General features: G+C 63.3%; 3 protein-coding genes across 16 annotated transcripts in view; 1 reads left to right on the forward strand and 2 right to left on the reverse strand.

The window, feature by feature from the left end:
* The first annotated feature begins 892 nt into the window (after nt 1-892).
* Nucleotides 893-8124, forward strand: ANKRD13B (ankyrin repeat domain 13B). 5 transcript variants are annotated; one of them, XM_082068603.1, is made up of 15 exons: nt 893-1013; nt 4484-4619; nt 4808-4932; nt 5015-5060; nt 5333-5476; nt 5807-5996; nt 6115-6181; nt 6287-6368; nt 6436-6500; nt 6579-6709; nt 6805-6962; nt 7048-7200; nt 7277-7437; nt 7651-7731; nt 7816-8124. In XM_082068603.1, exons 1-15 carry the CDS (start codon nt 903-905, stop codon nt 8044-8046), a joined length of 1881 nt encoding a protein of 626 aa, XP_081924729.1. In that variant the 5' UTR covers nt 893-902; the 3' UTR covers nt 8047-8124. The 5 variants fall into 5 exon arrangements, with proteins under 5 accessions (XP_081924729.1, XP_081924731.1, XP_081924730.1 ...); XM_082068605.1 differs by having other exon boundaries at nt 7903-8124; XM_082068604.1 differs by having other exon boundaries at nt 7651-7727.
* Nucleotides 8125-9075: 951 nt separating this feature from the next.
* On the reverse strand, nt 9076-15604 carry CORO6 (coronin 6). 3 transcript variants are annotated; one of them, XM_082068638.1, is made up of 12 exons: nt 15428-15566; nt 13077-13276; nt 12347-12469; nt 11774-11903; nt 11516-11697; nt 11267-11386; nt 10926-11045; nt 10459-10563; nt 10229-10374; nt 10092-10149; nt 9775-10005; nt 9076-9670 (listed from the first exon to the last, which is right to left on the reverse strand). In XM_082068638.1, exons 2-12 carry the CDS (start codon nt 13272-13274, stop codon nt 9548-9550), a joined length of 1536 nt encoding a protein of 511 aa, XP_081924764.1. In that variant the 5' UTR covers nt 13275-13276; nt 15428-15566; the 3' UTR covers nt 9076-9547. The 3 variants fall into 3 exon arrangements, with proteins under 3 accessions (XP_081924764.1, XP_081924766.1, XP_081924765.1); XM_082068640.1 differs by lacking the exon at nt 11267-11386 and having other exon boundaries at nt 15428-15604; XM_082068639.1 differs by lacking the exon at nt 11267-11386 and having other exon boundaries at nt 9076-9667.
* Nucleotides 15605-17320: 1716 nt separating this feature from the next.
* Nucleotides 17321-24432, reverse strand: part of SSH2 (slingshot protein phosphatase 2) — an 85557-nt gene continuing 78445 nt past the window's right edge. For all 8 annotated transcript variants that reach the window (XM_082068234.1, XM_082068235.1, XM_082068236.1 and 5 more), the window contains one exon: nt 17321-23240. In XM_082068234.1, coding sequence (XP_081924360.1) covers nt 21318-23240 — 1923 coding nt within the window. In that variant the 3' untranslated portion in view covers nt 17321-21317. The remainder of the gene's footprint in view (nt 23241-24432) is intronic.

Genomic DNA, 24432 nt, shown 5'->3' on the forward strand with positions numbered 1-24432 from the left:
GTCAGACCCTGGTGGCACAGCCACCCCAGGCAGGAGCCACCAGCTCGGGGTCACATCCTGCACCCCACCACCATGGACCAGGCTATACGGCCTGCGCCACGGGTGACCTCACCGCTGGTTGCCTGGGAGACGGCTCATGACGTCATGGGGCAGCAGGGCTGGCGAGGAGATGGGGGATGCTGTGTGGGGACCAGGGCTGGGGGATGCGACCACCACCACCTTTGTCATGGCTGAGCGGAGAATAATAACAAGGGGGATGCACCGCTCGGCAGTGGCCCCATGGCAGGGTGGGGGGCAGCAGGGTGGGGGGCCAGGAGCGTGGCGCCGGCAGGAGGCCGAGACGGCCGGCGGAGGCCCAGCCTCGCATTGTTCTCGGGCGGCAGCCGGAAAATGCGACGCCCGCCCCGGAGAAACGCAGGCGGAAAAGGAAACGGGGCTGGGGGCCCGCGCCTGCTGCTGCCGGGGGGGGGAGCTTGGAGTCCCCGGCCTGACCCCTGCCCGGACCCCGCCAGGCCCCCTTCACCCCTGCTCCGTCTTGTGCCCGGACCTGCTGACCCATGGGGGAAACGGGGGTCAGCCGGGAGGGGGGAAATCAACCTGGGGGGTGACTTGGAGGGGGTCTGAGTGCCAGCGGGGTGACCCTTCGCAGCCACCCCCGCTGAGTCGGGGGCCGCGGTGACAGAACGAGCAGTGCGGAGAGGCGGGGGGCGGCGAGGAGGAGGAGGATGAAGGGGGCGATGCCGGACAGGGCGACTACAAGTCCCATGAGGCCGGGCGGGGCGGGGGGGCGCGGGGGAAGCACCGGGCGGGAGGTGCCGTGCCCGCCCCGCCCCGCGCCCCCCCTGCCCCGCTCCGCCCCGCCCCGCGCCGCGCCCGCCGCGCCGCTCCAGCATGCACGGAGGATGCTCGCGTCTTGCTCAGGCAGGAAGGGGCCGGAGGGCAGGTACCCGCTGCACTACCTCGTCTGGCACAACCGCGCCCGCGACCTGGACCGGGAGCTCAGCGCCAAGCAGGTGGGGCGGCGACGGGGGGGGCAGCGCCGGTACGGCCCGGTTCGGCTCGGGGCTGATGCAATGCTGCCGGGATGCAGCCGGGCTTCTGCTCGGGGCTGGAATGAGGATGGAGATGAAGATGATGATAGGGATGGGCTGCCTTTCGGGTCTGACATGGCTCTGGGGGTGTCGTGTGTCCCTCTGCACGCCAGGACAGTGCCAACTGCCCCCAGGGCTGGCACAGAGCAGTGGGTACCACCCGCGGGTCCCCTGCATCCACTGGCACATGCAGCCCCAAGCATCCCTCCCCACGTGTGCCCGGCTCCCTGCTAGGCCTCTGTGGGTCCCTATCACCCCAAACCCTGTGCCACTTCTTGGGGTGCTTGTCAGCCCTGCTGTGGTGCAGCCCCCAGCTCCCCACCATAAGGCTGAGCCCCTCTCCGGGGAGACACAGGGCCCTGATGCTGCCAGGGTGCAGAACCCCAGCCCCTGAATGCCAAGCAGGTTCTTCACAGGGTGAGGGGACCCACTGTGCCCTTCAGCCTGGGAACTCTCCCAGCCTGCTGGTGACAGAGTGGGGCCGTGGGCATGTCCCCAGGCAGGTTCCCAGCCTCCCTCTCCCCAGTGGCATTGCGTTTCAGGTAATTAAAACCCAACCCCGAAGACACTGGAAACCGCAGGCACTGGAGGGAGGCCGACCATGAGGCTGTGCCAAGCATCCCTTCTCCCCCAGCCCAGCTCTCAGCACCCTGGGGTGCTGAGGGCCGTGCTGGATGGACCCCGGTGATGCATGAAAGGGGAGGGGGCCGCTGTGCCGCGATGCTCCTGCTGGGATGCAGGCGATGGCTCCCGCCACACCCGCCTCTATTGTGGGGGCCAGCTCGGGGGGGCTGCGCAAGCATCGCCCTGGCCCCCCACCCCATTGCCAGTGGTTTTGTTTCCGTGGTAATTTGGGGTCATTTTTCCCAGGAGCCCGGCGCGGCACAGATCAAAGCTGGGTGCAGGCAGCAGCGGCGGCGGCTCGGCGGGCACGGGGAGATGCAGGGGCTGTGAGGGTGGCTCTGGCCCTGCTCGTCTGCAGAGCGGGTTTCTAACCCACTCCCCACGCCTGGCCAGTGGAGGGGCTCTGCCATGGACCCCCCCAACCCCATGGCCCTTTACAGAGTGAGACCAAAGCCAGCCCTGTTTTCACACCAGGGATTCACGGGGTGGCCCATGGGTCAGACCCCAGGGTAGGTGTGGGTTTGGAAGCAGGTGGGGGCCAGCCCAGGCTGAACCTGCCACCTTTGTCCAGGGCATCTGTGGGCAAGTCTCAGCCTTTCTCCTGGCCAGAGCATCCCCCGGGTAACCGGGTTGGAGCTGGTGCTGTGTGCTGCTGGGGGCTGGGTGTCCCCCTACCCGGGGGCTCTGCTCTCCAGCCACCCCAGGGACCTGCACAGGGACAGTGGCACCCCCAGGGTCCCCCCCCCGCTCCATGTGCAGCTGTTTGGGGTTGGGAAACGCTGAGGCAGCTGGCAGCATTGCTCCTCTCTTTGTCCCCATAAGGGCCCTGTGTGGGTCAACCCTGAACTGTCAGCATGAGGTCCTTGTCCACACTTGTCTCCACCTGGGGAGCGAGGGCCAGTGGGTGCCTGTGGCAGGGACAGCATGAGGACACGGCAAGCAGTGACACAGAGCTTGTCGTGTCAGGACACCCCACACTGCAGCCTGCCCCATCATGCATGGCAGGGACCTGGGGCCACCTCTGTGCACTGTCTCGTGTCCCCTGCTGCCACTTGGGAGCAGGGGCTGGGTCCGTGCCCACGCTAAGGTCCCCCACCCCGGTGACAACCCCGGCAGAGGGGCCGTGCTGTGCTGTGCGCCTGCCTGGCGCAGGAGGAGGAGCGGCTGAGCTGTGGTGCTGTGATGAACCGCTGTCACCCCAAAACCATCCCCATCCCTGTCCCCATCCCCGGGGGGTGTCACAGCCCCAGGACGGGCAGCACTTGGAGCTCTGTGCCACAGCCCCCGAGCTGGAGCCATCCCAGCACCAGGGCCCGGGATCGAGCTCTTGCTGGCAAAAACTGGGTCATGCCATGTCCCCTGGGGGTGGCTCCATGTGCCCGGAGCGGGGACCCTCATCTCGCCTGGTGCTGGGGCAGGGCTGCGGCTGGGGAGCCCAGCTGAGCCTGCAGCACCCGTCCTCCGGCTGGGGGGTGATTGCTTTAATTAGAGTCATTTCATTAGCGCAATTAAAAAGCAGCAGTCGCCTGGAGAGTGTTAGAGCAGCATGCTGGCTCCTGGGGAACTGGGGGGTTGTTTTGCTCTGGCAGTGTGGGCAGACTGGGGGTCCCAATGCCTGGGGAGCCCCCAGGGAGGAGGAACGTGGGGATGTCCACAACCTGGGCAGGGATGGGGACATCCCTGGGTCAGAGGGACAGCAGGACATGCCCAAGAGAAAGATGAGGACTTGCTGTGGGCATCAGAGAGCTCACACTCTGAGCTCACACCCCACTGCCTGCCCAGCCCCAAACACCTCCAGGATGCCCAGTCCCAGCTGGCACCTTTGGGTGCTGCACCCCACATTTGTGCTCCCAGGAGCACGCCCAAACTCATGGCCTGATTTGGGGTTTGTCCCCACTGCCTCCTACCCCGGCAGCATCCAACTGTTCCTCTCCAGGCACAAGAATTCTGGCTCGGTGCTGGGGGGTCAGAGGCTGAGCCTCCCCTGCCACTCCATCAAGCCCCAAGCTGTACCCCCATCCCTGGGTGCGATGCTGCACCTTGTGCGGGGAGCAGAGCCCATGGGTGCTCGTGGCACCCACCACGGCTGCTGGCGGGCGAGGGATTCCTTGGGGCTGGCTGGGCGCCAGGCTCCGGGCTTGGCACAAACAACGGCAGCCCCAACGTGCGGCTCCCCGGGGCCCCGGGATCCTCCAGCAGCCGCTCCGCTCACGCAGCCGCCCACCCCCGGCTCAGGCAGGGGAACACGTGCGCCCGCCGCAGCCCACGTCGTCGCCCGCCGCGCTCCCGGCCCCGGCGCAGGGGGGGCTGCCGGCAGCTGCTGCCTGGCAACTGGGCAGCAGCTCCCCCCACTTCAAATCCCAGAGGTGGGGGGTTTTCCCGAGCTTGCAGCTGCATTGAGCCGTGCAGAACTCCATGCACTGCACCAGGGGCATCCATGGCCCCCACTGCTCCTGCTCCGTGCTTGTGTGGTGGGTGCAGCCCATCCTGACCTTGCCGAGCTGTGCCGGGCACTGGTAGCACCACCGCACTCTCCCTGCCGTCCCCATGGAGCTGGCGGTGGCTGCGGGGAGGAGGGGGAGCTTTTTGGGGTGCGGTGCATGTGCATCTCGTAGGGGAACACAGGGATGGGGATGCTCTCTGAGATACCAGCAAATGTTTGCTGCTTTCCCTGGCTGCTCTGTCTGGCAGCCTTGTGTCTGCAGGAGGGTGCGGGGGGCAAGGTCCAGCCACCCCCGTGTCCCCTGAGCCTCATAACCTCCTGGCAGGCCGACATTGAGCAGCTGGACCCCCGAGGACGCACCCCGCTGCACCTGGCCACCACGCTGGGCCACCTCGAGTGCGCCAGGGTGCTGCTGAAGCATGGCGCCGACGTGGGCAAGGAGAACCGCAGCGGCTGGACAGGTGAGGAGGGGGACTCACTGCTTTGGGCGGCCATCAGGCTGCCCTGGCATGGGCACGGGCATGGGCACGCTCAACCTGGTGCTGCAGCTCCCAAGAGACAGCTCTCACAGTGGTGCATGCGTGTGTCTCCTGTGCAGTGGCAGGCTGTGCCGTGCCACCCCCGGTCACTGCTCCTCTCTGCCCTGCAGTCCTGCAGGAGGCTGTGAGCACCCGTGACCTGGAGCTGGTGCAGCTGGTCCTGCGCTACCGGGACTACCAGAGAGCCATCAAACGCCTGGCTGGGATCCCCATCCTGCTAGAGAAGCTGCGCAAGGTACGTCCCTCTGGAGGGGCCATCAGGACGGGATGGAGACCCCGGCCAGGGGCTCCTCGTGACCTTGCCACGCTCTCCGCAGGCCCAGGACTTCTATGTGGAGATGAAGTGGGAGTTCACCAGTTGGGGTAAGCTCAGGGCAGAGTGTGGCAGGGGGAGCAGGAGTTTCCTGCCAGAGCCTCCCCCATTTCCGGCACTGCCCCCAGCCCCAGCATCCATCCCCATCCCCAGGGTGGGGGGCGCCTGTCCTCTTATTTCCCTACACGCCAAGCTTGCAGACCCCCCTCTTGCCAAGCTGCTGGGTTCTCGGGCACATGTCCCACCCAGCTCAGTGCTGGCAGCCCCCCCGGGGTTGCAGGGTGGCCCCATCCCTGGCTGGGCTATCGGTGTCTCTCCCCAGTGCCACTGGTGTCCAAGATCTGCCCCAGCGACACCTACAAGGTGTGGAAGAGTGGCCAGAACCTGCGGGTGGACACCACGCTGCTGGGCTTTGACCATATGACGTGGCAGCGGGGCAACCGCAGCTTTGTATTTCGGGGACAAGGTGAGCTGGCACCCAGGTGTCCCCCCTTGCCGGGGAGCAGCAGGAGAGCCCCTTGGCACTGCAGCAGGGCTGGGTGATGTGGTGGGGACCGTGGTAGATTGGGTACCAGGAAAAATTTCTCATGGAAAAGGTTGTCAAGCACTGGAACAGGCTGCCCTGTGGTGGAGTCACCATCCCTGGAGGTGTTTGAAAGATGCAGAGATGAGGTTCTTAGGGACATGGGTTAGTGCCAGAGTTAGGTTATGGTTGGCCTCGATCTTGAGGGTCTCTTCCAACCAAAATGATCCTATGTGGTTGTCCCTGTGTACTCTGACCTCCCCCTTCCCCCAGACACCAGCGCGGTGGTGATGGAGATTGACCACGACCGGAGGGTGGTCTACTCGGAGACCCTGGCCCTGGCTGGCCACGACCAGGAGGTGCTGCTGGCTGCTGTGCAGCCCACTGAGGAGCAGGTGATGGGGCGGCTGACGGCCCCCGTCGTCACCACCCAGCTCGACACCAAGAACATTGCCTTCGAGAGGTGGGCTGGGGGCAGCACCAAGACCACCTTCCCCACCTGCAGTGATGTGCAGCCCCCCAGGGTCCTCAGACCCTGGGCTGTTCAAATGAGACCATCACGGTGCTTTGTGTCACCCCAGGAACAAGTCTGGGATCCTGGGCTGGAGAAGTGAAAAGACTGAAATGGTGAATGGGTACGAGGCCAAGGTGAGGGGCAGGGGGATGTGAGCCTCCTGGGGGAGTTACGGCTGGTTTGGGGGGGATATCCATATCTGGTGGCATCCATCCCTGGTGTTTCCCCTCTTCGGCCAGGTCTATGGTGCGTCCAACGTGGAGCTGATCACACGGACGCGGACTGAGCACCTCTCAGACCAGCACAAGGGCAAGAGCAAAGGTGGAGTCAGCGGGGGCTGGGGGGGGACAGGGGCCCGGCTCTGGTCCTCACCCCCCCTCTGCCACAGGCAGCAAGACCCCCCTGCAATCCTTCCTGGGCATCGCCGAGCAGCACGTGGGGCCCAACAATGGGGTGAGTGTTCTGGGGGTCACGGTGGGTGGGGGGCCCCATGGCCAGACCCCACTGTTACCCCACCGAGGTGTCCCGCAGACGCTGATCACACAGACTCTGAGCCACGCCAACCCCACCGCCATCACCCCCGAGGAGTACTTCAACCCCAACTTCGAGCTGGGCAACAGGGACATGGGGCGACCCATGGAGCTCACCACCAAGACACAGAAGTGAGGGGGGAAGGAGCAGATTGGGGACCCTCCCCTTGTTGTCCCCCCCTGGGGGTGCAGGCAGGGGTCCCCAGCCCGGTGCCTGTCCCCAGCAGGTTCAAGGCGAAGCTGTGGCTGTGCGAGGACCACCCGCTGTCCCTCTGCGAGCAGGTTGCCCCCATCATCGACCTCATGGCAATAAGCAACGCGCTCTTCGCCAAACTGCGGGACTTCATCACCCTGCGCCTCCCGCCCGGCTTCCCCGTCAAGATTGGTACAAGAAGGGGTGTCTTTGCCACTGGGGTGGGTAGCGCAGCCAGCTTCCCTCCCTGCTTTTCTTTTGTTCCCGTTTCGTACAGAAATACCCATCTTCCACATCCTCAATGCCCGCATCACCTTCGGAAACCTCAACGGGTGCGACGAGCCCGTCAGCTCCCTGCGGCACAGCCCCAGCAGCGAGGCGCCCTCGCCCAGCAGCGACTCCTCCAGCGTCAGCAGCTCCAGCTCCCTGAGTATGTGCTGTGGGGGGACACAGCTGGCGGGGTAGGGGGGACACCGGCCATGATGATGCCCGTCATCTCCCCGCAGCCTCGTGCCGGGCGTGCGAGATGGACCCGGCGCTATTTGAGGTGCCGCGGGGGTACAGCGTGGTGGGCACCCACCAGGACGCCCTGCGGGAGGACGAGGATGACCTGCTGCAGTTTGCCATCCAGCAGAGCCTGCTGGAAGCGGGCAGCGAGTATGACCAGGTGGGCACTGCCACCCCCCCGCCTCCTCCTGTCCCCCTCCCAGCTGGGGGACCCGCTGCCCATCCTGTCCCAGTGCTGCCCCAGGATGCTCACCCCACCTTGCCCCATTGCTGCATCCCGTGGCACAGGGGCAGAGCTCATGGCAGGGGTGTAGGTTTTGGGTTGCTGGGGGGTGATGCCACCCTCCAGGCACCCCTTTGCCACCGGTCACAGGTCACCATTTGGGAAGCACTGACCAACAGCAAACCAGGCACCCACCCCATGTCGCACGAGAGCCGCCGAGGAGACAGGTTGGTAAGGTCTGGCCAGCCCCCCGGGAGAAGTGGGAGTGGGTGCTGGTCCTGCAGGGACCCCCGCTGAGACCCTGCTGCCCCCCAGGACTCCCCAGCACACGGCGGCCCCCCAGCCCCCTGTCAGCCCGGCCCCGGGGGGCGGTGGCGGGGGGCCCAGCACCCTGTTCCCCAGCTACGCGGAGCAGCTGCGCTTGGCCATGGCGCTGTCGGCGCGGGAGCAGGAGGAGGCCGAGCGCCGGACGCGCCAGGAGGAAGAGGAGCTGCAGCGGATCCTGCAGCTCTCGCTGACGGAGAAGTGACCCCACATCCCCACTGAGCCCCCCACCCCATCCCCAATGGGGATGGGGATGTGGCCAGTGCTGTGTATGGGGGCACGGAGTGAGGTGGGGGGAGCCAGCCCAAGCACTGTGGAGGGGAAACGGGGAGGGGGGTGGTGCAGGATTTGGCCCTGGCATGGGGGAGATCATCCCCATAGCTGGGGTGGAACTGGGGTGCAGGGGGACACACACCCAGCAGCAGGACAGGGTGGGTGGGGGTGACAGCCCTGCAAGGACCGGGGGGGGGCACCCCACAGACTGTACTGCCCCACTGGAATAGCCCTAGCCCCTCCAAATGCCCTGCGGGGTGCTGCTCAGCCCCTTGCACCGGGAAGGCAGTGGGGGGCACATCCTGCCCCAGATGGGGGGGCTGCCAGCTGTGTGGGGTCCCGGGGTGCCCCCAGAGCTGGGGGTCTCCAGCCAGCCCCCTCAGCCCCCTGCCCAGGCGCTACCAAGTGCACTTACCCTGGGAGCTGCTCTGCCTGCCAATGGGGGGGGGGCGGCTCAGCGCCATTGCACCCCACAGCCAGCATGGGGCTGCATGGCTGCCCCCCACCCCAGCTTGGGGGTCGGCTGGGGCAGCTGAGGGGGTGTCTGTGAAAAGTCACCCAGTGCCACTCTCCCTTAGCCTCTGCTCGCACCCCCCCTGCCCCGCTTGGATGCCCCCCCTTCCAGTGCCGCACCCCTTGTCCTGGGCACTGACCCCGAAAGAAACCTTACGTCAAATGGTGCTAACCCCTGCCCCCCCCGCCCCGGGCTGCTCCTCCTTTGCACATGGGGGGCCGGGGGCTGCGGGGGGGGCAGGCTCGCTCCCCTGGGACTTTTCACAGCTGGTGGACCCCCCCACGCACCCCACAAGCAACGTCTGGGCCAAGGCTGAGGGAGCCCGAGCAGCTCCGTCCGCTGCCAACACCAATAAATGCTCTTTAATGTTTGTCTCTCTCGGCCTCTCTCTGCCTGCACCAGGGCCGTGTGGGCAGCGGGGTGCAGGCAGGGGCCCCCCTGATGTGGTGGTCCCACAGCCCCGGTACATGCCACGTGGCCACAGGTGGCCGAGCCCTTTATTAAAAGGGGACCCAGGAGCAAAGCGCTGGTTGGAAACACCCAGTGGAGTGGGCGATGGGGTGGAGAGAGGCGAGGGGTTCGTGGGGGATGTAGCACCATACCCAAGCACATCCTGGCCGGGGGGGGCCCGGCAGCCCCCTCACCTTGGGAGGATGCTGGCACGCAGCTGGCAGGTCCCCGAGGAGGGATGCTCAGCAGCCCCAGCCCGTGGGTACCAAAGCAGGACCCCCCCGGGCGCTGCAGCATGGGGCTGATGTACTGGGCCACCCCGTGAGCAGGGTGCGAATGATACCAGTGGGGTCAGAATCCAACCCCCTCCCTGCAGCCTTGGCTCCTGGGGAAAGAACATGGCTCTGGGCTCCTGCCCTCTGCGGGGACTTGGCTTTAATCCCTGGGGGGGCCAGGACAGTCCTTGCCCTGCCCGTGGCCACCACGCTAGTCCGTGCCATTGGTGAACTGGCAGAGTTTGTTCTCCAGGTCGGAAATGCGCTTCTCCTGCGCTTGGACTGTCTCCTTCAGGACACGGATCTGCTCCAGCACCTCCTCTAAGGCTGACTGCTGGGGGGGACACAGATGGGGTCACTAGGGAGTCCCCTCTGCCCCCCCCACCCCATCTTGGGGGACAGCCCCACCACCACATCCCCACCCCCAAGGGCACTCACGGAGAAGTCAGAGTCGCAGGTGGACTGGCTGCGGCGGGGGCCTGGGGGGGGCTTGTTGTCCAAGATGTTCTTCTTAACCACCTTCAGCTCCCGGTTCTTGACGGGGACGTAGCCGTCCCGCAGCGAGATGAGGATGGGCTCCGCGTCCTTCCCCGACAGCCACTCGTCTGCCTCCAGGGCCGGCTCAGGGCCCGGTGTGTCGGGGTACAGGTCATCCTGGAAGAGGTCTGACTGCAGGGAGGGGAGATCACGGTGAGACAGGGTGTCGCCCCCAAACCCCAGATCTCCCATCTCCCCTGGGACCCCCATGGGCTCACCTTGCGCGGCACTGTCATGACGATGGGCTCGCACTTGCGCTCGTGCAGCTTGAAGAACCTGTGTGGGACAGGGGTGGTCAGGGTCCAGCTGTCCCCCCAGCCCCTCCACCTTCCCCCAGAGTCCCCCGGGCTCTCACCTGGCGATCTCGCACTTGCTGACATCCAGCCCACGCTTTGGCATGAAGCCCATGCCCCGCTGTGGCTCCTTGCTGCTGTAGGTGTTCAGGTAGTGCACGTAGGGCGCCTCGTCTGTGATCTCAAAGTACCGGATGCTGCTGTCACCCTGTGGGCGTGGGGACGCGTGTCAGCTGGCCCCGGCACCCCCAGGGATGGGGTGGCATGGGGGGATGCGCCCCAGGGGCGTTACCTTCCCGCAGAGGTAGACGATGCTGGAGTCGGAGTCATAGAAGGGCAGCAGGACCCCGTTGCTCGTGTCCATCTCCTGCAGGGCGATGGGCTCCTCGAAGTTCTTCTGCGGGGCCGGAGCAGGGGGTGGGGGTGAGCAGTGGCCCCAAAGCCCCCACCACGTTAGTCACACACGTTAGCCACAGCACACTGCGGGGACGGGGCTCGTCCCCCCCGGAGTACACACCCCCCGGGCAGGCAGCCTGGCACCCCCCCTGCCCGCTCCTGCTTACCTGCACGACTCAGTGCACCCAGCCTGCCCCCCAGCACTCCCAGCCCCCTCCCCATGCCCGGCACAGCACGGCACACTTGGGAACTTGGCGTTTTTGGGAAGGTAGATGCAGCAGGCACCCCATCCCCGGGTGGAGGGGGGCAGAGGGTTTTTGGGGGGCCAAGTTCCCGGGGCAGCACTCCATGCGGCCTCGTTACCGGGTCCCACAAGCCCAGCTCCCGCTGGCTCATTCTGGTAAAGCCCGTGGTAAAGATGTGTCCTTCCCGCGTGAAGACAGCCCGCACGGGCCTCAGCCCTTCGTGGGGGGCAAACCTCTCCTGGGGGGAGGGGGAGAGAGTCAGCATGGAGTATGGGAGCGGGGGGAAATGAGGGGGTCCGGAACTGTCCCCCAAAAGAGCCGCTGAGTCCTGCTGCTGGGCAGTGTACGAGCCTCCCAGGGTGCACGTGCTGCTGGAGAGCATCCCCATCACCCGGCACGGCCCCGGCTCCGCGGGGTCCCCGGGGCGGCGCTGGCCGGGCGGGAGCCGCCGTCTCGTACCAGGTCCCAGAGGCCCAGCTGCCGCTCACTCATCTTGCTGAAGCCGGTGGTGAAGATCTTGCCATCGGCCATGAAGATGGCGCGGATGGGGCGGGCGCCGTCGTGAGGTTTGTCTTTCTCCTGCGCCGGCCGTTAGCGGGTTAAAACCAAAGACAGAGACGCGTGGGTGCGGGTGGTTAGTAGGGTCAGGCAGGCACAGGGGGGGACCCCGCGGTGGGATGATGAGGGGGACACAGCGGGGACACTCACCGCCACAATCTGCTGCTTGCGGGGGTCGATGACGCGGACCTTTTTGTCCTTGCAGGTGGTGACGAGGAGGCTGCCATTGCGGTTCCAGCCCACGTTGTAGATGAGGTCAGTGTGCATGTCCTCCAGCGCCAGCAGCATCTCCCCGGTGCCCACGTTCCAGAGGATCACCAGGTTGTCACAGCCTGCAGACGACCCATGGGTTGGACATTGTCACCCCCACAGATCCCACCCAACCCCACCAACCCAGGCCCCCCTTACCTGCGCTGAGCAGGACGTTGCGGGCAGTGGGGTGCCACGAGATGATGCCCACCCGCTTGGAATGTCCCTCCAGTGTCACAACCGGGTCTGTGATGTTGCGCACGGGGACGTAGTCGGGGACCTGCCACACCTGGTGGGGGATGGAGACCGGGGTGTGGGGCGGTGGGGATCACCCCGCGGGTGAGTGCTAAGCGGCTGAGGGCTCTGGAGCCAATTAAACTCATCGTTAATCCCAGCTCAGCCTGTGGGGAGGGTGGTGAGGAGACAGCAGCAGCGCCTCCATCCTGGGGTGCATCCCCAGTGCTCGGGGCGCTGTGGGCACAAGGAGGGGGTCACAGCCGGGGTGCAGCCCCCAGCCACCCGCCCAACTATTCCTGGGTGCTGAGTCGCCGGGACGGGTATATTTAGCACAAACTGCTGCATCATGGAGAGAGCAGCCGCCGCCAGCGCGAACGCATGGCACCGCGGCTAAAAATAGCCCAGTGACACTTTGCAGGCAGTGAAGGGGGGGATGCTCTGTGCCGCCCCCCCCCAGCTCCCCCGCCCCCTCCCGCCCGGGGTCCGTCCCCTCACCATAACTGTGGTGTCCTCGGAGGCGCTGGCGATGACGTTGTCGTTGTGGGGACACCAGTCGATGTCCAGCACGGGCGCCGTGTGCCCTGTCACCAGCGGGTAGTTCTTGTCCACCCGTCCTGTCTGCAATGTCGAGGTGCTGAGTCCCCAGCAGCTGGGGTGGGGGCCCTGCCAGGTGCCCCCCAAGCCCCAGCCTGGCCACCAGATGACATAAGCAGGGACACACAGAGAGCCCTAGTGGTGGCCAGGGCTTTGCACCCCCCTCGAAGGGGGAAACCGAGGCATGCAGTGGGAATAGGGCTCATTTAGCACGAGGCCCTGTAGGGATACAGGGGGGAGTGTGTCCTGGGAGAAGTTGTTTTGTGTCCCCTCTGGTGACAAGGAGGGGCAGGGAGGGCGTCCTCAGCCCCTCTGCTGGGGTGGGCAGGGCAGACCCCCACCCCACTGGGACTGTCCCTGGGCATCGCGTGTTCCTGGGGAATTTGGGCTGGGGAAAAAGCAGCTGGGGGTTCCCACGTTACCTCGGTTGCCCCTGAGACGTCACCTTGCACAGGTGTTGATGAGCGCCCCAGGTTGTCCCCGCCTGAGCCCCCCATAAGGATGGGAATACTGAGGCAAAGCAATGCCCCCTGTAAGCTGGACCACAGCACCGCCCCAAAAGCAGAGCCCATCCCCATGTCCCCTCCAATACATCCCGGGGGGGCCAGACCCCAGCAGCCTCTCCACTCACCTTGGCGAGGGGCAGGACGATGAATGCCCCCCCGCCGCCAGACTCCACGATGATGGCCACAAACTTGGGGTTGACGGCACAGAAGGAGCTGTCCCACGTCACCTTGGAGACGCGGATGTCCTCGTACATCTGGTCAGCCTTCACCGGCTGCCCAAAGACGTGCCGGAATTTGCTCTGTCGCACCACGCGGCGGCTCATGGCTGGGGGGGTGCAGGGTCAGGCCACATCCCCCCACACTTGCACAGCACGGAGGGGTTTTTTCCCCCTTGGGCCTCATGTTCTGAGAGAACCCCCTACCCTGTGCACAGGGGGAAGGCTGGGGACGTGGAAATGTTGGGGGATGAGGGTGCAGGACGGTGCCCCATGTGGCCCTGACCCCACAGCAGGGACTGGGGGCAGCCCTGGTGCAGGGGGTGTGCGTGCTGCAAGTGCTGGGGATGGGCATCCCACAGCTGGAGACGCTGCACAGCTGGGCAGGGACATGGGGACACGGCCGTGCCATGATGTGCAGCTGTGCTGTGCCCCACGGCTGTGCCTTGCCCCACGGCTGGCACTGGGGTTGGCACACGAGCAGCTGCAATGGAAAAGTGGGGCTGAGGGGAGTTTGGGGTGGACACAGAGGTGCATGCACAGGGTCACAGCTTGTCCCCTTGTGTCCCATCCTGCATCGCTGGTCTGAGGTCGTCTGGCTCAACGCAGCACCCAGGAGGGAGGTGGTGCCTCCAGTGGTGCCCACCCCATGCCTCCCCCCACAGGCCCCTGCCCCGGGGCTCCATGTTTGTCACCCACTCTGCCCCCCAAACCACCCGCCTGGCACTGACCCTGGGTGAGGCCTGGACCCGGCACAGCCACACAGCCCCATGGGCACAGCCACACAGCCCCATGGGCACGCCGGAGTGCAGAGAACCCCCGCTGTGCTCAGCACAGCCCCAGCGGGGTCTCCAGCCCGTGGCCACAGTCAGACACGCTGCCTGCAATCACCCATCTCCATCCAGAGCCCATGCTGCTCCTGGGACCTGCCTGGGGGACACTGAGCCCCTCGGGAGCCCAAAACCTCTGCAGCTGGGACTCTGCAGCACCCACGAGCTACTGACCGCCCTGGGGACTCCCCTGCGCTCTTTTGGATCTTCAGCCACTGCCAGTGGCCATATCCAGTCACCAAACCACAGCCTGGAGGGCCGGGCACAGCTGCCCTGTGGGGTCGCTGCAGGCAGAGGTAGGAGCACATCTGCTCCTCCATGTCCCAGCCCGTGGCTTTTGGCCAGGGCACGTGCAGTGCCAAGCCAAGCCACATCTGCCCGGTCCCTGGACGCTGCCGGGAGTCCCCATGGCCCTTCAGCATCACCCCTGGTCTGGCAGAGCTGGTGTGGGTCAGAGCCAGGTGCTGAGGGGGCCCAGAGCCCTGCTATTGAGAGGAGCTGCACACCGGCACCACTGGTGCCACCCACATGGCCCCAGGCACAGTCCCCAGCCCTGGGGAGGAGTGAGGGGGCTCCTCAGGAACACGCATTTTGCAGCACCTCATCCATCGCTAGTGTGAGCAGAACTTGGGGTGCAGGCTGGGCCAGGGAGGGGGTGATGGCCTGGCCGGCTCGGCATAGTGCAGGCAGGGTGCAGGCAGGGTGCGGGCAGGGTGCGGGCAGGATGTGGGGTTCAGGAAAGGTGCAGGTGAGGTGCAGACGCGGTGTAGGCAGAGTTGAGAGGGGTGCAGGCAATGTGTAGGGTGCAGGCTGGGTGCAAGTGGAGTTGGGCAGAGTACAGGCAGAGTGGAATGGGGTGCAGGCAGGGTGCAGGCAAGGGTGAGTCAGGTGCAGGCAGGGGTGAATCAGGTGCAGGCAGGGTGCAAACAGGGTGCTAACGGTCTTCAGGCAGAGTGCAAAGCAGAGTGCTAACGGTCTAGAGACGGGGTGCTAGCGAGCTGCAGGCATGACAGCTGATGGGGTGCAGACGGGGTGTTAGCGGGGTGCAGGCGCGATACGGGCAGGCGCAGGTGGGGTCGGATGGGGCGCTAACGGAGCAGGCGGGGTGCAGGCGGGGTCAGGGGGGGTGCAGGCGGGGTACGGGCGGGATCCAGGCAGGGTGCAGGCAAGGTGCAAAGCCCGATACAGGCAGAACAGCCCCGCTCCCCGCTCCGCGCTCCCGGCCGTGCCATTACGTTGCCACAATTGAATCCGCAGCGGCTGCTCGGGAACGACCAGAGGTCACTTTCCAAATATAGCCATCTCCTGCCGGGCGGCGGGCGGCCGAGGGCCCGGGGGGCCCGGGGAGCCGCAGCCCAGCGCCCCGCCATCCCCTCCCTCCCTCCCGGTCCCCGCCGCCGGTCCCGGCTCCCCCCGTGCCCCGGCTCCCACCTGCGCTCCGCGGCTCCTGCGCGCTGCGGGCGCGCCCGGCGCTGCGCCCCGCTCGGCTCCGCCCGGCTCGGCCCGGCCCCGCTGCGCTCCCCTCGGCCCGGCCCGGCCCGGCCCCGCTCCGCTCCGCCCGGCGCCGCTGGGCTCGGCACCGCGCAGTGCCGCTGCCGCAGAGAACAGCTGAGCCGAGCCGGGCGCCGGGGCCGGCACAGCCCCCCCGCGCAGGCACCGGGAGGGAGCGGGGGGGCCCGGCCCGGCCCCGCCTGCCCCCGCACCCTGCCCGGCCCCCGAGCTGCCCCCCCGCCCGGGTCTGCCCGCAGGGATGGGGGCGGCTGGGGCGCAGCCAGCCCTCAGTCCCTTCCTGGAACTGGGGGCGCTGAGGGTGCTCGCAGTGCACGGGAGCCCCTCGCGGGGGCAGGAGAAGCCCCTCTGCCCCCTCCTGCCAGGCAGCACCTTCCTAAAGCACTGGGGGAAACCAAGGGGAGGACCAGCACTCAGCACCCCCGGGCCACCATCACCCCGGGGGTCACCTCTGCCCAGGACTTCAGTGGGACACGGGGCTGCTGGGCATCTCACGGGGCTGCAACCCTTGGACGGCCCCCCCGTGCCCTGCAGCCAGGCCAGTCCCACAGAGGTCATGGTCATGGGCAGGCCCTGGGGCCCCTGACACCCACAGCTGCCTCCTGCCCGGTGAGCAAGGTTGGGTGCAACCCCATTGGGGTGAGCCCACATCAGCCCCAGCCCTGTGTAGCGGGATGGTTACAGGCACATTCAGAAGCCAGATTTGGAATTTAGCAGAGCCCAGCCCCGCAGGGATGCCCTGGCCCAAGGGGATTAAGGGATTGTAGGGCTCAGGGACCCGCGGGAGGGGAGCCATGGTTCCTGGAAAGGCAGCAGAGCCCTGGACCCTACAAGGGCACCACGCAGAGCTGCACAAGCATTGGCTGAGCCGGGCAGGAGGGGGCCACTGGCAAAAAGTCAGGGGAGAGGTGACATCCTTGCTCACCCAGCCAAAGGGTGGGAGGGAGGGGGCTGCAGAGGCACCCCCTGCCTGCCCTGTCCCACCCTATCCCAGGCTCACTATGCCCTTAGACCTTGGGGATGGAGTGAGTCCCAATTCCAATCCACATCCCTAGCAAGTGGAGAAGCCCTGGGAGACATTTCTTCAGCCTGTGCTGGGGGGCAGAGGAAGGGACGGGGCACCCCAGGGACACTGCCCTGTCCCTCAGCGATGGCCCTGCAGCCCTGGTGCCCGCTCAGCCCTGGCCCATCAGGGAGCTCCGCGCAGGGACAGTGAGGCTGAGCTCTGGGGAATTTGGCTCTCTCCGTACCCCCGTGCTCACAGCAAGGCCAGAAGGAACCCGCAGAGACCTTTGTGCCACGCTTGCTTGACATGACAGGGGACACAAAGGAGCAAAGTCAACTCACCTGAGATGGGCTGTTCCCCAACCCACTTGGGCCATGATTATTCAGTGCTTAGGTTCAGCTCAGCTCCTGGGCTGGCCATGGTGGGTCTGGTCCAGGGTCTGGTCCAGGGTCTGGCTGAAACCTCACAGCCCCTTGGAGCTCAGACGCCAGGACCCTCCTCGCAGCTCCTCCACCCGCAGCAGCGCAGGGAGGGCCCCCGCAGCATGCCAACAGTGTCACATACACAACCCCAGCATCTCCCCTGCGACTGCGGCACGATCTGGAAGAGCATCTTGCAGGGGAGCACGACTCCTCAGCCCCTGCACAGATCGCTTGGGACAGGATGGATCCATCTTCACTTTTGGCAGGAGACGGGAGTGAACAGCCCCGCTCCAGCTGCTCCGATCCTGCTGCCGCCCCGCGCTCCGACAGCTCCGGATCGCTCACCGCCCCCAGCCCTGACCCCAAACAGGAGGCAGCGTGCCCGTGTCATCTTCAAAATAAAACTTTATTCATTCGGTAACAAGAACATTGAATCTGCACATCAGTGCACAAGTTCACATTTAAAAACAGCTGAGCACATCAGTCATAAAGTCTTTAGGGGGAAAGGAGACGATCCCAGCCACTGAGGAAGATGCAGGAGGGGCAGACAGAACCACTCCCCTCCCTGTTTGCAACTGCACCGCCAGCCGTCCCCAAGGGGTCACGATCCAGCACACGGTCGGACTGTCCGGCCCTGGGGCGATCCCTACGGCACACAAATATCACATCTCTATACAGGAAAAGGCACTGGCACCTGCTTTTGTGCCAACAGAGGGGTCTGCAGCACAGGCAGGCTGTTAGCACCTCTGGCAGCGCTGCCGGAGGGCGACCGAGAGCCCCTGCCCAGCCCGGACCAGTGCCAGGCCAGCGCCCACCTCTGCCCGCACCAGCAAGGGCTTGGGGTCCCTCCCTTAGGGAGAACCGTGGGGGTTTGCATGGAGCTGGGACCAGATTAAGGCAGGATGGGAGCAGGGGACCTGCCACCGGGCCAGGAGAGCTGCGGGGGTCTCGGAGCCTGTGCCGATCCCCAGCGGCTCGCTCCTCCCAAGAGGTCCCCGGAGCAGCCGGAGCTGGGGTGGGACACCTTCCACCAGGCCTTTGCTGGCGAGAGGGACACGGAGCTCATCCCTGTCCCGTTTAACATCCAAGTGAGCCAGAAGCAGCATCACCTGCTGACCCGCTGGGACCGCGCCCCCAGGAAAGGGCCGAAAGGGGAAAGATTTGTACATGTCACAACTTCTCAAGCAGACCGGGCACACACACGCACACACACACCATCGAGTGCAACAGAACGCAGTGTAAAAACCAGTTTCACGCACACGCTATCCGTTTGTGCAAGGCTCACACGTTACAGTACAGCCGGAGATGGGGCGGGCAAGGGGGGAGGCGATGGCTGAGATATTGTACAGGAGTCAATGTAAACAATAAAGCATCCTCCGAGAGGGCTTTGCAAGAGACCAAAGGAACAGTTGCTTTGTACAAAAATGCCCTTAGAACAACAGGTTTCTCCTAAAACCCCTCTATCAGCGAGGCCCAGCGCCCTGGAGGTGCTGCTCCCCCGTGCTCTGTGGGCCACAAGCAGCTCTCAGGGGGTGGCCACAGGGACCAGGAGTGAGCCACCACCCACCCATGAGCCACCAGCACGGAGAAGGGACAACCGTCCCCAGGTAGAGAGCTCTGATACGAGGGACTTGGTGGCTTCACTGCCCCTCCAGCCCGTTCCCCTTCCTGCCACCAGGTCAGAGCCTCCAGACCTCCAAGGCCTTCATAACTCTGCAAGAGAACCAACCACCTTCCCCAAGTCCCTCCACCTGTCCACAGGCTTCCCAGAGAAAAACCACAGTTGTGCTGGCCCAGAGCCGAGGACAAGGGGACAGCAAAGCACCTCCCGCAGGGGCCTTCGCTCCCCAGCTGAGGCACCCGGACAGCAGCAGAGCATTGGGAAGCAGCAGCATTTCTGGTCTGCACAGAAGAGCCTTCCTATAGGACATTTCCCCTGAGATCAAGCAGGGCAAAGAAACCTGATCTCCTTCCTCCTCCTCTCTTCTCAAGAACAAATGATACACAGGGTTTTCCCCTCCCAAGCAGATCCTTGTCACCAGGACAAGCTGCCAGCCAAGCACTCTCCCTCCAACGCAGGACAGGCTTGGTGGCACCTCGTCCTTTCTGCCCACAGAGAGGCAGACACGTCTGTGGGGTCAGGAGTGGCGGGCAGCAGGGTCTGGTGAGCTTTGGGGGGGAGGCAAGGACCAAAATTGTCCTTCACAAGATGACATGAGCCACTTGGCCTTTCCAGACTGCCTGCCCAGCTCCAAAGCCAGCTGGAGCTGGCTAGGAGAAGCCAAATGTTTTTCAGCGTCCCAAAGGAGTATCCAGCCTCCTGGGCCAAGGACTTGGGTGACTTGTAGTGACAGGCTATTTGACCCAGGATGGGGGCTGCTGGGCTACTCCGGGCTGGGCTCCAGCCTGCAGCTAGCGGGGTGACAACCTGCCCCAAAGGGACGACGTGCCATGTTGCTGCTGGAGAAGCACAGGCTCACGGCCCCGTGCCCAGGCCGGGGACACTGAGCTCCATGAGGCAGGGTAGGAGGAACCCTGGGAGCTACAGGCGGGATTACCTTACAAACTGCTGCAGGCAAGCTGGGGGGCTACGGACACCCTGTCCCCAGGGCAGACACGCTGCTTCCCAATGCTCTGCAATGCCCTGACGCCGTGTGCTCCTCTCTGGCTCAAAACGAGCTCATGCGATCGGAGCCTGCGAGGCTCTGCAGCACCAGCGTCGCTTTCCAGGCACGGCCTGTGCTGCTCCTCCCACACCATGTCCTCTCCATGCTGGGCTTTCAGCAGCTGGAGCCATTCTGCACCTTCGCTCCTCCCTGAAGGGCAGGTCTGGGCCAGAGCCAAGCACCAGCTCAGACACGCTCTGGTGCTCCAGACCTGCCACGGGGCCGCAGACAGGACCCAGAGCTCTCCTGCCACCGCCAAGTGCCCTTCTCCAACTGCACCCGCGCCATTCGCTGATATGCACGTCTGGAAACGAGGAGCTTTGATTTAGCCAAACTGCTCAGGAACCATAAAATAATTTGCTGGAATTTGGAGCAGACCCCTCAAACACGGGTTCTCCGGAGAAGCAAGAACCTGCAGAATGGCTCTGAGCAGCTCACGGCTTTTGATTCTGAAACGCAGCTTCAAGAGCGAGGGAGATGGGCAGGTCTGCAGTCCCCTCCCGCAGCGGGGCAAAGGGGTTTCCCGCAGGACACATTTGGCAAAGGCTGGCACCGAGGCTCACTTTTGGAAAGGGAAGACAGCTTATAAGGTCAAATCCACTCCCATTTCTGTGCAGGTTACAATGAACAGCACTGAGTTTGAGTCAGGTGGGTTTGTTTTCCAGTTTACAGAATGCAGTCTTGCCCTTAAAAAAAAATAAGAAAAAAGGAAAAACCAACATAGAAACAACAACAAAAAACCTCTCTATAAATACCATATAGACAATTTAGGGAAAAAAAAGAAAAAAGAACTTCCAGAAAAGATCTTCCCCCCCCGGGTCAAGTGTTGGGAGTGACAGCAGAGAGGACACAGCTTTGCATTCAGTAGGGGCAACATGTCGTGTAACAAAACAGCCTCTGGGTTTGGGAGCGACCAGAAGCGCGGCCGAGGGGAGAGGAAAGTCCAGAGCACGAGACGGGAACGACTTCTGGGCAGAGGGGAGGCAGCAGGAGGGCAGAGGACAGATGATATGGCCATGAACTTGGAAGGCCCACAGCAGTATTCAAGTAATGAGGCATTTGTTTTAAAAGAACACTCTGGCTTTGGGGGTTCTCCTCCTCTCACCTGCGGGTCTAGGGCAGGTGAGGCTCCACCTCACCACAAAACGGGTTTCCAGAGCCCGTCCATGGGGAGGATTCACCCTGGGATTCACCCCGTGTGCTCCTCTTGGGGATGCACCGAGCACAGGGGGTTTGTCCTGAAGCAGCTTTGTGATTGTGGAGTTCCAGTTTGCAGAAATAAAAGAAAGGCCAAATAAAGGGACCTTGGCACAGCCTTCACATTTACGGGGGCTCTCACCCCAACAACCACCCAGCACCATTTTGAGGCATGGGGAAAATTCAAGTTAGGAGCTAGGATCTGGTTCTAAGCAAAACTCCACCTTGCCGAAGCAAGCCAACATCAATATCCGCATGGTAAAGGTGTTCTTTTAAAACAAACTAACAACAAAAAACATTTGAGGTTATCCGAGTTATAAAACTTAAAAAAAACCCAAACAGTCCTGCAGTCAGAGTCACACACAGAAGAACCAACCCACACCTACATGCGCCAGGAACAGTAAAATGACAATATATATAAAATTAACCAATAAAGTGCATGTTCCTCATATTACACCTGCCCCTCGCGTGAACGCAACACCACGGCTTCTCGGTAAGAAATCACAGCCGAGGGCCCAGCATCACATGGTATTGTAGAGGGGATTGGTTGTCCGCTTTTTATCACTGGTCTTTTTGAGCCTCCTCAGAGGGTGAGTTCTGCCGTGCTGCTGCCGGGGGCCGACAGCCAGACCTCGAGCCGGAGACAAGGAGTCCAGGACCTGCACCTGGAGCAGCGGAGGACCCTCCTCGGAGCTAGTCCACGTGGGATCTGCGCTGGAGAACAAACTCTGCTGGCTGGAGCTGCACTCTTTGGCGTACTGAGCTAGCGGCCGCTCCACCGGCTTGCTCTGGGCAATGCACTCGGCTGTTCTGAGCTGCTCCACAAAATGCTTAGCGGGCTCGGGGGAGGAGAGGCGATGCTTTCCGCACGCGCTTTCCGAGCCCCTCTCCAACCTTCCCCCGCAAAAACCTCGACCGAGGGCAACGCAGGTAAAAAGCACCGGGTTGGCGTCGGAAGAGGTCGACTCCCTCTCGGATAAGTCGTCCTTGGAGAGGTCCAGGCAGTCCAGTTTGGCCAAGGATGCTGAGCGTTTCATGTGGGAGGGTGTGGTGAGCCCGGCGTGCCGGATCCGAGCCTCTATTTCCTTCGCTCGCTGTTTGACCAGCCCGGGGCTGTTGCTGCGCTCGCCCACGCTGTGGCTGCTGGAGCTGTGGGGGAGGCCGTAGCACAGGAAAGAGATGTCCAGAAGGTCCATGTCTTCAGCACGTTGGCTGGTGAACTCCTCACCGCTCAGCTGCCTTGAGGTGCCGGCACCTCCCCTGCAGAGAGGTTTGGGGCTGTCCCTGAACGGGAGAGTCACGTCTCCCTCAATGCCACCCGGTGTGACCGGCTCATCGTCTGTGCCCGTGCTCTGCTCAGTGACACCTTCCAGGTGAATCACACAGGGGTAAGAAGAGCGATGTACGCTGGCCAAAGGCGTGGAGCTCACCTGCACGGAGGGGGAAGCAGCACCGGGGTGAGCAGATAACCCACCACCTTCCTCACCGGTGGCCTGTTTGTGTACCGTGTGCTCCGGCAGCGAGGGATTTACCAGCGTCAGAGCTCTGGGACATCTCAGTGCCTTCTCCAAGCACAACGAAGGGTTCAAGTTTTCATCTAAAGATGGGACGGCCGTGGCCAGCCCGCCCTGCTCACAGCTTGTGTCTGTGGACTTGACCGTGGGAGTGTATTCAATGATTTCAATTCTCTTTGGGAGGTGGGAGGGCAGCGATGGCTCCTCCGTCCCATCAAACGAGACCACTGTCCTGCGCTCCCGTGCTGTTCCCTCCTGCCCCGTGCCGGGCTCTGCGGGCAGGGACTCCTGCGCGGGGGACACAAGGGGCACAGGCAGCACCCCCTCAGTGCCCAGGTCCTGCGTCTTGTCACCGTCCAGAGCCGGCTCCAGGGACGGTTCCTCGCTCTTCCCCCGCGGCAGGAGCTCGGCAGCGGTAGGGTCATTCCTGGAGTTCTTGCGGGTGGGTAAGACGCAGGCTGGGGACGTGTGCTGGTGCTCTTGCTCCTGCCTCAAGCGCTCCTCGAACTCCAGGGTGGCTCGTCGGACAGAGCCGGGGCACCACTTGGGCTCAGGGTTGACGGAGCCACGAGGCTCTTGCTGCTCCCCGCCGGGGCTGCTTTCCTCTGGGTTGGATTTACCAGAAGATGGCTGCAGCGAGGGGGCAGCTTCTTGCTCAGCTTGCAGAGGGTCTTTCTCCTTTTCCTGGTGTCCAGCACAGGTTCCTTCACTCTGTTCCACCCTTTCTGACGCCCAAATCGCCTCCACGGGCAGGTCGTGCACCGTGTTCCTCTTTGGTGTCTGGATGAGGTTGGCTGAACTCTCTTTCTGCTGGGCAGGTCCTGCTCCCTGGTTGATTGACTCAATCTCCGTGATGATTTCCTTCACAGAAATGGCATTTTCCGAGTGGGATCTCGTGAGATGGCCTGGGGCAGGCAGCTCAGGGACCTCCTGCAACACAGAAACAGGAGAGTTACAAAGTGGACCAGCTGCGCTGATACAGTGCAAATGGCAGCGGCTTAAAGGAAATGGGGTGCATGTCCCCAGAGGAACAAAAAGCACACGTGCCCGTATGTGATGACAGACTGCAAGTACCTCGATCACTAATGTAGAAGCAATATTGTCTCTGGGACTGCACTTAACATATTTCAGGCCAGATTTTCACCTAGACTGAGATTTAAGAACTTTTATTTAATTGCCATTAATTCCAAAGGAAATTTAGCCTTTTTTTTTAAAAGAAAGAAAAATCCAGTTAACAACAACAAAAAAAATCCTAATGCTGCTGAAAGTGCAGTTTGGAAAAGTAGATTCTGCTCACGTACGGCAGTGAACAGAAGTACAGCAGAAAGAATGACCAAGCGCTGAAATGCTCTAGTTTCCCGGAGGAAAATGGCCAGAGATGCTCCTCCATCCACACAGACGCTCTTCCTGCCAAATCACTGGAGAGAGCGGTGCCCTATTATATTTGGAAGAGCCTTATTGCCTCACGTGGAGATGGAAAAGATTCAAGCAATGCAGCGTGGAATTTAAATAAGAGAGGCTCCCAGAAAACCATGGCCCTGGACAACATCAATCCCTGCAAGAGCCCTGCAGGGTACAAAGCAATTATAAAGAAAGGTACCTCTGCTCAGAGGTTACTAAATTTTGTCAGGAATCTCTCTCTACCCAGGAGAGAAGTGAGCCCTGACATGCCAAATCCCATCAGCCCAGAACTGGAGAGGCTCTTTCTCTTCCCGCATCAGTGGAAGTTCTACATCTGCCTTGATTCCCAATGCTGGTGCTTCCCAGGCAGGGAAAGGTGCCGTTTTGCCCCATTCTTTGGTGGAATGATCTGCTCAGATAACTATTGGCGCAGGATGGGGATGCTGGGCTGGCCCCGGCTGTTCAGCTGCGTTAGTGGGTCAAGTGCCACCAACCTGCTCTGCTGATGCACAGCTCAAAAATAAGTTTCTCACGAGAACAGCACAGCAGGTCAGGTCAAGGTCGACTCAACCAATGCCCCACCACAGCCAGTACACAGACGTTTACGGAGAAAGCGCACAAGGGGGCAAGTATCTAAAAGCAAAGGGGAAGCATCCAGCAAGCCCTCTCCAAACAGCTACCCCGCCTGAGCAGCAGTTCCTTAAAAAGAACCAAAAAGGCA

The sequence above is a fragment of the Streptopelia decaocto genome (genome assembly GCF_964273445.1).
Source record: "Streptopelia decaocto genome assembly, chromosome: 18".
Taxonomy (NCBI): domain Eukaryota; kingdom Metazoa; phylum Chordata; class Aves; order Columbiformes; family Columbidae; genus Streptopelia; species Streptopelia decaocto.

Excerpts from the sequence above, each read along its gene's own strand:
- ANKRD13B (XM_082068603.1), top strand. The coding sequence starts at position 903 with ATGCTCGCGTCTTGCTCAGGCAGGAAGGGGCCGGAGGGCAGGTACCCG. Across the intron at positions 4,620-4,807 it reads GAACCGCAGCGGCTGGACAG|TCCTGCAGGAGGCTGTGAGC; the intron begins GTGAGGAGGGGG and ends TCTGCCCTGCAG. Across the intron at positions 6,182-6,286 it reads TGAATGGGTACGAGGCCAAG|GTCTATGGTGCGTCCAACGT; the intron begins GTGAGGGGCAGG and ends CTCTTCGGCCAG.
- CORO6 (XM_082068638.1), bottom strand. The coding sequence starts at position 13,274 with ATGAGCCGCCGCGTGGTGCGACAGAGCAAATTCCGGCACGTCTTTGGG. Across the intron at positions 12,470-13,076 it reads TCGTCCTGCCCCTCGCCAAG|ACAGGACGGGTGGACAAGAA; the intron begins GTGAGTGGAGAG and ends TCGACATTGCAG. Across the intron at positions 11,046-11,266 it reads AGCTGGGCCTCTGGGACCTG|GAGAGGTTTGCCCCCCACGA; the intron begins GTACGAGACGGC and ends CCCTCCCCCCAG.